The sequence below is a fragment of the Onychomys torridus genome, chromosome X (genome assembly GCF_903995425.1).
Source record: "Onychomys torridus chromosome X, mOncTor1.1, whole genome shotgun sequence".
Taxonomy (NCBI): domain Eukaryota; kingdom Metazoa; phylum Chordata; class Mammalia; order Rodentia; family Cricetidae; genus Onychomys; species Onychomys torridus.
The window spans coordinates 121,217,122-121,230,639 of NC_050466.1; the positions used below are offsets into that span (position 1 = coordinate 121,217,122).

The 13,518-nt window shown below is 34.3% G+C and overlaps 1 protein-coding gene across 1 annotated transcript in view; it reads left to right on the forward strand.

Moving 5' to 3' along the window:
• Positions 1 to 13,518, forward strand: part of Nrk (Nik related kinase) — a 100,172-nt gene that overhangs the window by 70,099 nt on the left and 16,555 nt on the right. The window contains exons 16-23 of the mRNA XM_036175669.1: positions 1,467 to 1,534; positions 1,863 to 1,957; positions 4,012 to 4,109; positions 5,365 to 5,729; positions 6,884 to 7,184; positions 9,309 to 9,489; positions 10,279 to 10,350; positions 12,255 to 12,398. Of these exons, the coding sequence (XP_036031562.1) occupies positions 1,467 to 1,534; positions 1,863 to 1,957; positions 4,012 to 4,109; positions 5,365 to 5,729; positions 6,884 to 7,184; positions 9,309 to 9,489; positions 10,279 to 10,350; positions 12,255 to 12,398 (1,324 nt within the window). The remainder of the gene's footprint in view (positions 1 to 1,466; positions 1,535 to 1,862; positions 1,958 to 4,011; positions 4,110 to 5,364; positions 5,730 to 6,883; positions 7,185 to 9,308; positions 9,490 to 10,278; positions 10,351 to 12,254; positions 12,399 to 13,518) is intronic.

The window sequence follows — 13,518 nt, forward strand, 5'->3', positions numbered from 1 at the left end:
AAAGAACATCAAGTCATATTAAGCCTTGTCTTTTCATTTTTTACTATTACACACATTTAGTGATTTTTGACATTCATTTACTAAGTGTCACTTAGTTTGTTGACACTGCTGTGGTGACATTACATATCTGTAGTCTCAGCTGTGGGAGAGGCAGAGGCAGGAGCATCATTTCAGCTTGGAAATTTTAGGAGAGCCTGGGAAACATAGGGAGACCCAGTATAGAATAAAAATAAAAATATTTGAATAAAATAGAAAGTTCCTGAGATCAACTTCATGAAAAACATAAGAGTTAATCAGGATAAAACCAATTGTCTAAACTGAAATAAGAAATAGTTACATGTGGTTACATTTGGAATTGCTTGTTAGCCAAATATGAAATACTGACAGTGTTTTGATTTCTCACCAATCTATCTGTTGAAGTACAAGGACAACTTTGATAAATCACTTCATAGGGCACACTAATGTATGAAGGCTAAGTACGGTTCTAGGAATTAGAGGAATTTTTTTTTTTTACAATATGCTAGTTTTTGTTAAGTGAAACATGATGTAATTTCCTCTCTAAAGAGTCTAGTGACTCTTTTATTGCATGTTAGAAAGGCCTATTGGGGGGCATAGCAGAAAATTACTGGGAGTAAAATCTTAGTGATTTTAAACCTAAATGAGACAAGGCAACAAACTATGGATCTCCCTGCTATTGTCAACAGAAAGTAAATCTACTCCATTGGTGTAAATCAACATTGTACATGCTCTTTCTTGAGTATTTTATTATAATAAATGGAGTGTATGATTATAAAAAACAAAATAATTTACTTAGAGGCAAAAAGTATTTGGAACACTTATTATGACATACTTTCTCAAAGAAACTATAATGAATTGTATGTGTGAAAATTTAGAGTTTAGACAGGCATGAGTTTGAACTTAAATTCTTAATTTTTGGTTAAAAAGTAAACTGGTTTTAGATTTTTATTTTGACCTGTACATTTTTAGAAGCATCATTATCTTTTTCTAGGCTAGTGATGACTAAATAATAAAATGAAAAGGTTTTGGGTTTTTTTTTTAATTTTTTTGGTTTTTTTTTTTTTGAGACAGGGTTTCTCTGTGTAGCTTTGGAGCCTGTCTTGGAACTCACTTTGTAGACCAGGCTGGCCTCGAACTCAGAGAGATCTGCCTGCCTCTGCCTCCTGAGTGCTGGACTTAAAGTCATGCGCACCACCACCCAGCTAAAATGAAAAGTTTTGATTACATTATTTCCAGAGTCTACACCTATGCTCAAAGAAAAATCAGAAATGTTGGTCAATAAGTTCTAAGGTTATAACTATAAAAACTTTTGGTTTAAAAAATTGTGTTTTTAAGTTAGATTTTGGGGAAAATGTATGTGAACAGATTAATTTCCTAATAAATTCATAACACAAAAGAATTTATGGTCAAGGACTTTATCAAACTACTGATTGCATTGCATCTCTAAGGTCCAAGAGAGATCTGCTTCTATTCCTTGCAACCGGAATCGTACACACCGTGTGAAATTTTCTTCAAGGTATGTGTTTCTGTTTTTAAATTACTTGTGGTAACTGTGAGGTAATAAACAAAATTTTGTTTCCTTGAAACTGTTTCTCTGTTGGAGATAAACTAGGTTTCAGAAATTACAATTTGAATATAATATCCAAGCTCTACTTTTTTCAGTGTGATATATAATTTTATGAAAATCCTGTGTTGAATTGTATGTACTCTTGGGCATGTTAGAATGTGCCACATGCCTTCCTGTCTTTCTTTTGGTTTTAATAGATGAAGGTAAAACATCATAATATGCTTATCATCATTATAAACACATCTTCAGTAAATCTTTTGTCCATTCATCATTTTAGTGTCTCTCAGCATCCTGTTTTCGAAGAAGTTCAGCATCCCAGGGACGTCAGACAGAGGAGTTCCCTATATCCTCAGAATTACCAAGCAGCATCAGGTGATTCAGAACTCAAAGTTAAATACATAGGCCTAATATTTAACAGCTTATGTTTCAGAAGTAAAGAAGAATTTCCAGAAATAATGAATGAAAAATATTAAGGAGACCAAGCAGTTGGTTTGATTCTGTATTTGAGTGGTTAGTGGTGACCACTGAGAAGTGGAAAGTGATCATTTTGTTTAGTTCCTATACAACACGAGATAATATGTTAAAGACCTTGAAAGACTATTCAACTAGCCAAAATTCATTAGGCTACATTTACAATATAATAGAATAATTGTGAGAATAAGCTTTACTTGTCATTTTATTTCTCCTCTCCAAAATATGATCGACAATATCACATAAATATTTCTTACATTCTACAAAGTGATGGCTTTATTCAGAATACATGAAAAATTAATTGATCAAGTAATACCAAGAGTGCTTCTCAAATTTTGGTATCAATTTCAATCAAGTATTTTATTGATGATGTGCATTTAATAGACTTGTAATTTATTATACATTTTTAGACATTATGAGAAATCAAAAAATTGTGCATTAAGTCATAAAAATCTGACATTTACCAGTTTTAAGCATGCAAGGTAAGTTTAATTAGAGGGCATTTCCTAACCAAGCCCTCACATTATTTATAAAAAATCCAGCATGCAGATTTTTGCTAAACGTTTATATCATAAGGGATATAGAATACCAAATATTCAAATTTCTGAATTTTAAAACCCTATTCCAGCTTAGGAGAGTAATATGATGAAAGAATTCTTTTCATACTGTATTCTCACTTAGAAAGATGTTCTGAAAAGATAAGGCAAAATACTAGGAATGTTTTCCTTCTAAATTGGTCTGGTATAAATTTGCTAATCTCTGGCAAACACATCAGTTTTACAGTTCACTCGCTTGCCTTTCTGAAATCAAATAATCTATCAACATTGATAGGAGAAGGAAGCAAATAAGAGCTAAACCTATCAGGGCTGAGACTCTGTTATGTGTATTACACAGAGCATCTGAGATTCCCAGCAGATTAGGCTTCCTCAGAGAGGAAATCACATCACTGTCAATGTGCCAGAGAAATCGTCAGACACTCCAGCTTTCCAGTTCGTCTCCTGCTCTAAAAGGCTTGAAAGAAAAAATAATCAACATCAAAACTGCACATTCTAAGAGATGGAGTATAACATTCTAAAGATAGCAGTACTTCAAATGCATGTGTTTTCATGTGTAGTGTTTAGACTTTGACTATATATAGTTAGTTTGCAGATAAAGGAAGGGCAGTAATACTTATACTTTATATCCCTAGAAATAAACATGGATCCAGTATTCCTTTGGGAAACCTTTTATATAAATATGTTCACCTAGATGCCACTGATTTCTGAGCATATTAAATATTCTCAGTGAATTTTTAATGCAACTTATTATTTACCTTATCACAGTTTTCAAAACCTATATTGACAAACTGGAAGAACTTGTATTTTAAATAGAAATAGTAATATCATAATGGAATTGTGCTGACCAATGTGACAGTATATAGCCACACCACAGGTCATTATGAAAACTAAACCACAAATGAAATAAACCTTTGAACAGCCTATTTCTTATGTGCACTGGCTACATTTCACATGCTCAGTAGCTCCCCTGGTGGTCCAGTGGTTAATATTAAGTACTCTCAAATGCCCATTAGCCGAACAGTCACAGAATGTTTCCAACACCAGAAAAAGTGGCTTCACAAATTACGTGTGGTACATAGTTATGTTTTATAATTTTCGTTATCTTTATTGAAATATTTGGGAAGTCATAACTTGGTTAAAACTGGGAGGGTTAATAGATTTATCAAATGTACACTAAATATTGAAGACAAAAATGCCTTGTAAGTCTACAGAACAAACAAAACTTGAGCCTGCAGAACTCAGGATCACAGCCGCAATAGGTTTTAATATGAGGTGATCTTTCCATAAGAGAATGACAAAGGCTGAAAGAAATACAGTAAGGTATTGAATTGATCCACTACACACTGAGGCAGTTGTGAAATCGCTGTTGTTACTAATGTATTTTTTGGCACTCCCTAGAGTCATCTTCTGAGGAAGATAGTCCTGTGACGAGGAGGAAGTCCCAGTCATCGCCACCTTACTCTACTATTGATCAGAAGTTATTGATTGATATCCATGTAGGTTTCTCTCATGATACACTTATATCTATTTTTAGTATCAGTTTGGTTTGGCCTATTCTTTCTGACCTTAAAACATGGAGGTTAGGCATGGACAAACAACTCGACTCAGCACTTTTTTTTTTTTTCAGAAGACTAGGGTTTGTTTTCCAGAGTAAATACGGTGACCCAAAATATCCGCAGTTCTAGTTCTAGAAGATTTAACACCCTATTCTGGCCTTTGCATACACCAGGCACGCAAAAGGTGCACATATATGCATACAGACAAACACTCATACACATAAAATATTTTTAAATGGAGAAGTAAAAGAGTTTACATGTGTCTTATAATCTATTTTTAAAGATCACATTGTTGGGCAAGTACTCAGAATATAAAATTTTTGAATTTAAAATTGAAATGGGAAAAAATACTTATGTGATTAAACAATACTGTATTTTCACATTTTTGTCAGAATTTGTTGATGAGAGGTACTGAGGATATAGTCTGGTGGTAGAATGCTTGCCTAGCATACTCAAGTCTCTAGGTTCAATCCCAGTACCACACAAAATAGAGATAGAATATATAGGAAAGAAGATTGACAAACATACTTCCAGAAACTATGATATGACCAAGAGGTATAAGTTACATTTTCAACTGTTGTTTAATAGTGTTCCTTAGATAATGAGACAAAATATTAGCGAAAAAATAGTGTCTTCTGATTGTATAAGTAAAAGGCCTCCCTAATCTTTTTCAATGTGCTTTCAGATCATATTGTTTTATTTTCATAATACCCTTACTCTAACATATACATGTTTATGCCTAACATAAGAATTGCACTTGTATTCATTAGCTTTTTGGAGGCATTAGAAATAATTTAATATACTATAAGGTATATATGGACAAAACTGGGAAAATAACCTATCTATTTCAAGAGTGATACTTTAATCTCAGTGTTAGGATAAACCAAAAGAAAAAACAGACTTTGTGTAGAGCATACTGTCCAGCAATTGTCTACTCCTCAGCAGGCAAGTAGGGTTAATAAATAGTGAGTAAATTTGCTGTGTGATCTACAAAGCCCACTACTAATTACTAATGTTTGGATTTGGGCAACTCATCTTCACTAAAATATTTGCTGTATGTATTGGGTGGACATCTTTTTTTCTGTAAAGAATAAAATTTTAACATGTTTTAAACTGTTGTCATTTTGGAAACTTCCAGTATCTAAAGAAAATGAGAATCTATTAGAGACTACCTTAACCTTTCTTGTGCACACAGGTCCCAGATGGATTTAAAGTGGGAAAAATATCACCCCCTGTATACTTGACAAATGAATGGGTAGGCTATAATGCAGTCTCTGAAATCTTCTGGGATGATTGGTTAATTCCTGAACCTGTCATTCAGCCACCTGAAGAAGATGGTGATTATGTTGAACTCTATGATGCTGGTGCTAACAATGATGGTGATGAGGAAGCTTCTAACGATGCTTATGAAGATACCTGTGACCATTTCAATGGCCATGATGACTTGAATAACCAGGTTGATCAGGCAAATGTCTGTAAAGCCCGTGGTGCTGGTGACTATGATAATGGGTCTGTTCGTGACATAGATGATAATCTTGATGCTGCTACCAATGGGCCAAGGTTTGTTTGTCTCTGTTATTATAACATAGATGCTTATAAGTTCAGAACTATTGGCATATTTGATTTATTTTTTAATGTAACATAACATTAAGAGAATTAATTAATTGTATTTACATATTGGTAAGTGTTTGGTATTATAATTTAAATTTTTCTGGTGCAGAACATGTAACTGAATTACTTATACACAATTTAAATTCAATTATTTATTAGTTTCTTGATAACTGGGATTGTCTCAGTGTTTCTCTTTAAATTAATGCCACTAAATCTCCCTCACTATAAAATCACAATGAGAAATGGGTTAAAAATGAAATATTCTACTATTATTTGAAAGAATTGCTAAGCATTTCTCAGAAAGTTGAGATTTTGTCGTGTATATGAACAATTTAGGATGCTCTTTATTAGTTTAATTGGTGAAGTTACCAAAAGTTTATTGTATATTTTCCCCAAATATAAAATCTATAAAGAATTCCATTTTCATACAGATTTTCTTTTATAATCACCATAGGGAAATATGTTTAATATTGTCTTCCATGAAAAATGAAGTATATTGGGCATTTAAAAAACTTAACATTTATAACCCCTGATTATGTGATTATCTTACTCATCCTCTAACATATGAAGCCTATATCACATGAACTTTCTCGTGAGAGTATTGACTAAGGGGCCATAGCAGAGCTGTTGGTATATATGTAAATAAGTGAAAGCATGTATTAAAATGCTATAACATAGTCTAGAACACTGAAAAACATTCTAATATCACTATGATCATTAAGAGGATGGTAAGTTATTGATAAATTATTCAATTATTTAAGAAAATGAGTATTTCCTGCACTAACCAGTCATGTGTACCTAATAACAAAGTGCAGTTCATTTTTCTCTGTCACCACAATGATGACAAAGAATTGACAGTGGCTATCATGTTAATTCAGTATTTAATATTGGCAAGGAATTGAGGAATTTTTCACGTGTGTATAGAAGACCAAAGCATTCACATATAGCAAAAACATTCCTGAGCATAATGTGAGTGAGTGTGTGTGTGTGTGTGTGTGTGTGTGTGTGTGTGTGTGTGTAAAATCTGATTTCTCTTTCATTTTCTGGCTTTGATTTGTGTTTTTATTGAATGGCTATCTTTCATTAATATGTCCTTATAACAGAGCAAGCTATCGTAGAGGGGGAATATTGAAGAACAGTGGTGGAGGTAATGTACAGCAGGGAGCTTTCAGAGCCTATAGAAACAATGGAGCCAAAAGTTACAGTGCCGACTATGCTGGGGAAGCGAGTGCAGCCTGTAGAAGCCAGGATGGACATGGAGCCAGTGGAAGGAACAGATATAGAGGAGCCAATGGAAGCAGTGAAGAGAATGGAGCATTTGGATTCGACGAAGAAATTCACTCACAGAAGGATGAAGCAGAATTGGATCAACTTATATTTCAGGATTTTGAACATGGACAGGAGGTAATGAAGCATTTGAAAGCAAGAATATACATCTCTTTTAAATGTATATCAGCACATGATATGAAACATTGCAGCTATTCATCATTGATTATATTCTTGTATCCCAAATCCTGAAATAACTTAAATAATATAATTAAATTACTATTGCATGGGATCTTCACTACATACAATTTGATGGTTCCTACATGCTTTCAAGATCAAAAACAACAACAACAAAAAAAACCTGATTTATTTTGCTATTTTAAGTTAGATCATACACTTGGGGAAGTATTTCAAGGTACTGGTAATATTATTCATAGCTATACACATACTGAAACTTTCCAAGTATTCATATCGATAACATTTTAGACATGCACGATAGTGTGTAGCCATTAGCATTAACTGTTTATTAATATTTTGTAGCATTATGGCATTTCCCTAATACTTGGGTTTTGTTGGTCCTCCTCTTCCTTTCATCCCCCTCAACTATGCATTTTCTCTCCAATCAACTCTTAGCTCACTCCCTCCATTCAACTCTTAGATCACATGTATTCTATAGACCCATTTTCCCCATTACTCTTCCTTAAAATCTCTCTCCCTCTCACTGACGATCTCTTCTGGTTCTATACTACACACACACACACACACAAAAAAAAAAAAAAAAAAAAACAATCTAGCATCTGTGGATCTACGATAAAGAACTGGAAGTATGTTTTTCTCTGAGTAGAATTATAACCCTTAATATATTAATTTCCACACCCTCTAGTGCTTTCTGTAGGGATGGGTTTGTGGATAAGTATTGTTTAAATCTGGTTTTGTCTTAGAATGTCTTGTTCACTCCTTCTATAATGAGTGAAAGTTTTGCTGGGTACATTAGTCTAGGCTGGCATCCATGGTGTCTTAGCATCTGCATTACATCTCTCCAGGTCCTTCTGGCTTATTGGGGGGAGGGGGGAGGGAGGAGGAAGGACAGGGGAATCTGTGGCTGATATTATATTAAATTAATTATAAAATTAAAAAAAATTTCCACACCCATCCATTATTTTGAAATTTTCATGACTCCATTTTCTTTGTGGCTGAATAAAATCCCATTGTGGATGTGTACATAGCACATTTTTGTTTTCCAATTAATCAGTTAGACGTCTAGGCTGGTAGATTTTAATCTTCACAAATAATTAATTCCTGATTCTTCCCCTGACCTTCAATAACCTCAACAGAGAGTTGATAATTTTTTCACCTATTGAATATAGAATCATAACGCTTGGAGGCTTTTATACTTGAGTGTCTACTCCATCAATGAAAGCATGACATATGTTTACTCTAGGATTGTTAAAGTTGTTATTTTTTTGTTTTATATCTTTTGTTTGGACATTTGAACCACATGCCCCTCATGGTTCTTCTTACTATCAGTTCTCATTTTTTTGCTTTGTATTGTTTTATTTTAGTTTTTTGTTTTGTTTTGTTTTTTGTTTTGGGGTTTTTTTTTGTTTGTTTTTGTTTTTGTTTTACAGTTCTAGGACCAGAATCTAGCTCTGTAGGCCCATGCTAGTCTGGAACTTACTATGTAGCCCAGGCTGGCCTAAGACTCAGGACTACAGCCTTGAACATGCCAGGAATATTTGCATGTGCCTCCAGACCCATCTCTGTAGACATCTTAAATTAATGCATGAGATACCCTCATGGTGTACTCTTTTTTCAAAGTGGTTATTTGGCATATACATTTTGGGATCAGATTCCTTTCAAACTTTAGATCCCCTGCTTACCAGCTCACTGATCCAGAAAACTTTTAATTTCTCTAAGTTTTTTTTCCTTATAGCAGAATCAGACAATGGTATTTACTTTTTCATGATGTGGTAAATGTTCATGGAGATAGACAAATAATGGTACTAGCATAGCACCTGGTAGATTTCCATAAATATTAGATCTGAAATTGTACATTTGGCAACTTAATGCTCCTTCTATTTCTCCCTTCACATTATCCCAATAATAGCTTACTTCTTTGATGACACTGCTGAATATTTTTAGTAAATATGGAGTTTAAGGATGAATATATTACAAATTTTGCATTCAGATTTTCAAGTCACCCATAGCATGTTTTCCTGATATTAACAAAATAGATTAAAATGCCCTTTGGTCTCCTTACAGGAATCAGATGGTGGAACTGAGACCTCATGCTCAATTGCCTTGGATAACACATCCCTCATACTTGATGGTGAAAATCCCAATGATATATCAGAGTCATCAACAGCAGTGGGTTTTCCTATCATCCATTCATCTTCCAGAGGGTCTGCTTCTGCTTCAGATACTGACATTGCAAGTGACACCTGTAAGTATTTCTGGTGTGATCTTCCCATGCTGAATGCTTATACTTGCTCGTACAGTAATTCATGGTGTGTGGTAAATCAAAGAATTTGAATATTGATTTGCTATAAAATGAGATTGATGAATACCTTTAAAAAGTTTTTTCCTCAGCCTTGCAAGATGAATTGTAAGGTAAAAATATTTGCCATCAAGCCTAACAAGTTAAGTTTATTCCCCTAGACCAACATGGTAGTAGGAGAAAACCAACCACAACATATGTGCTTAAATAAGTAAATACATGTTTGTTTGTTTTTTAAATTACTCCTCAGTGAAAACTTTTCTCTTTCCTTGCATCTTTGGGAGTCTCATGTAACCCAGATGGCACTGAGCTCATTATATAGCTGTTACTGACACTGACTTCCTCATCTTCCTGGGATCACAGGCCCTTGCTATCACACCCAACTATCATTGAATCTTTATGATGACTCGATTGGACTGGCAATTAAGAAATTGACTCCTTCATTCAATTATTGGTTTTGCAGTATAATCAAAGACACAAATCACATCCATACTCAGCAATGTATTTTAACCATCACAATTTGCATTTTCTAATGAGTTAAAAATTTACTATAACTTACATAAGAGATTAAATACAATAAGGAAACCAAACTTTGAGGGCCATCTCCATTATGGAAATACTTGGCACATTTAGTATATAGATCAGTGATTTGTCCTAATGCCTTTCCATTTGTACTATATGCTGGATTTGTTGAGGTGCCTGAAGTAAATGTTAACTCACTCTGTGTCTCCCCAGCATATAACAAACCACTAATCCACGTGTATGAAAAGGAGTTCACATCTGAGATCTGCTGTGGTTCTTTGTGGGGTGAGTTTGAGTTTGGTCTTGTTTTGGATCCATGTTCATGTAGAGAATTTGTGCAGCTTATAGAAGTAAAACATTTTACCATTACCAGTCGATTACAAATGAATTGATAGGAATTGCTTCAGGGCTGATCTGGCTTGTTGAATTAATGTCTTGCACTTTTTGCTTTTTAGCTTGAGTTATCTGGAGGAAAATACAAAATTAGGCTTCATTATGGTCATTTGACAATTTGAGTTTAATATTTTCTAAGTTAGTACATACTTATTAAAAGAAATATTTCTGCAGGATCTTGCAGTTTTTAAGTTTAGAGGATGCATAACTTCTCTCTATAAAATCTTAAATTTGACAGACTTTTTCAACTCTTTGTTTCTGAAAATTATGACCATAGCAATAGAGCTGAGTATATATATATGTTGTCCCAAACTAGTCTACATAGTACATTGCTATAAAATAACTTAGTACAACCAAGGTCCAAAGTAAACATCAACTTCTAACTTAACACTTCATATATTTTTGCCTATGTATGATTGAACAGAAGACAGGTTTTTAAAGAAAAATACAAAGAAATAGCAAATTTAAATTTAATAAGGACTAAGCCCCTAGAAGAAAATGGTCATCCTCAATGATTTTATAACTTAGTGGCTCAGACAATAAATAATGCATGAGCACTTGAGCCTACTAAGTACCCAGAAATGTAGTTGATGTCTAGAAAATGAACCAAAATTAACTATACAGAGAGAGATTAAATTTGCTTAAAAGTAATATTCAGAAGGTCTGATTTGTAGACAAATTGCTAAACAGTCTTAATAAAAAACCCAGAGCCAGATATTGGGGTGAAAAACTGAGAGATCAGAGAGAGTAAGAGAAACCACAGACAACGTCACCTCACCCACACCTCAATCTCCAAAGAGACCTACTTCCTGTATATCCACACTATATGCCTTTCTGTTCAACAATCTCATTTCCTCTCTCTGCCCAGCTACATCACTTCCTGTCTGTCATTACAGACCTACAGACCTTTATGGTTAACTAGTGTTGGAATTTAAGACATATTCCACCACTCCTGGCTGTTCCCAGTGTGGCCTTAAACTCACAGAGATTCAGACAGATCTCTGCCTCCCGAATGATAAGATTAAAGGCATGTGCTAACATTGTCTGATCTCTATGTTTACTATAGTATCTGTTTTTTTCCTCTGATCCTCATATAAACTTTATTGTGGTACACAGATAAAATATCACCACACTGATTGATTCTGGAAATGTTTGTGACAATTAAAATATAGTGCTATGGTATACATAATATTGTGTGAGTCAGATAGCACAATAGACAATAGGCAGTAGAATATTGCTAGTATATATGGACATCTATTTATACATTTTAATGAAACACACTCTGTTAAGAGTATACATAGTTGAATAGTATGAGATTAACAAGGCTAACTAGCCTGAAATTATAAAAGTCATCTTATATAGACTAGCAAGCTGGAATAACCAAAGCAGTTATACATATATATTTAGTTAGAAAATCAGTAAGTAAAGAGTAAAGAAATATGAAACACACATATATGTAGTACAGTATTATTCAGCTATGAGAAAGAGTAGAATAATATTTGTAAGAAAATAGGTTATAACTGGATATTGAAATAAGCCAAATGCATAAAGACAAAAATCACATTTCTCTTCATATGCAAAATCTAGTTTCATTTTCTTAAGGTCCTAAGTATAGAGTGGAGACTGTTAGGGAAATGGACGAGGACCCAGAAAGAGTGAGAAGGAAAAATAAGGAAGGTTAATGAGAGTGATTTCAATTAAATTATGTGATAGATAAGTATAAAAACCCTTTCTGTAGAATTAATACATACTAATAGAAATAATCAGCTAATACAGCACTTTCTGTATCTAAACAGGAGTCAATTTGTTGCTGGGCACCCGATCTAATCTGTACCTGATGGACAGAAGTGGAAAGGCAGACATCATTAAACTTATAAAGCGAAGACCATTCCGCCAGATTCAAGTCGTGGAGCCACTCAATTTGCTGATTACCATCTCTGGTTTGTTTAAGTTCTAAAATTAACTGAGTAATTATGCGGAGTAATTGAACTGCAAACTAGGTTAAAGGCTTTCTTGGGTGAAGGTGTTCATAGGAAAACACTTTAAATATAACTAACTGGGACAGCAGAATCTCCTACTTGTGTTTTCTTATCCATTTAGACTTTAAACAAACTCCCTTTGATCTTGATGCACTTAACCTAGGTTGGAGATCAAGAAAACTGCATTTGCATCCTTGAATTTCTTTTCAGAGTTGTTTCCAAAACTTCAGAACTATAATCTCACTCACAAGGGACTATACCAATATCCAAAACACAAGTGGATGAGTAATTGGGTAAAAGAAAGACATGTTCCTGTCTCTGCCTGATATTACATGGGCAAACAGACAAGATTAGTTACAAGAATGGATTCCCTAAAAACATCTACACCTTTCACAAACAGTAGCTGATTTTCATAATCTTTCACAATTTTCATATTCAGAACCTGAAACTTTGACTATGAAAAAGCAAGTACGTTGGTGTTAAATTAATTGTGACTACTAAATGAATGAAAAAAATAAATAAAATGAGGACATGACTGCTCCTAGGTGTGGAGGAGGAGAAGGTTTATTGTAGATACGAGGGAGAACACAGCCAGAGGCATCTGGGAGAGTCCAGTGTGGACGTGACCTGCAGACTGAACAGGGCCATATGAGGAAAGGGGAGGGGAGAGAGGGAGCCTGGAGCAGCAGCTGAGAGGCCAAGAGGCCAAAAGGCAAGAGTAAAAGGACTGGTGTAGCCAAATGGCTGGGTTATATATTGAAGAGAATATATAATATGGAAGAATGTGTGTATATGAGAGAAGGGCAGCCTAGCCCTTAAGCTGGAGACTTCAGGGTAGGGGGCAGGATATGCCAGCCAGGAGGACCCTGTAACAGGTAGAGACTGAGGGTGATGGGAGAAACTGGCAGCCAATTTCTGCTTTGATTTGTTAATAAGCACCTTAGTTAGCCTTTTGTCCTGAGACCTAACACTAAATAGGGATTAGTATCAGAAAATCAAAAGACAACTAATGAATTAATGGGAATGGTTAACCTAAGAGTTGTCCACCAAATAAAACCATATCAACAACTGATATTTATAT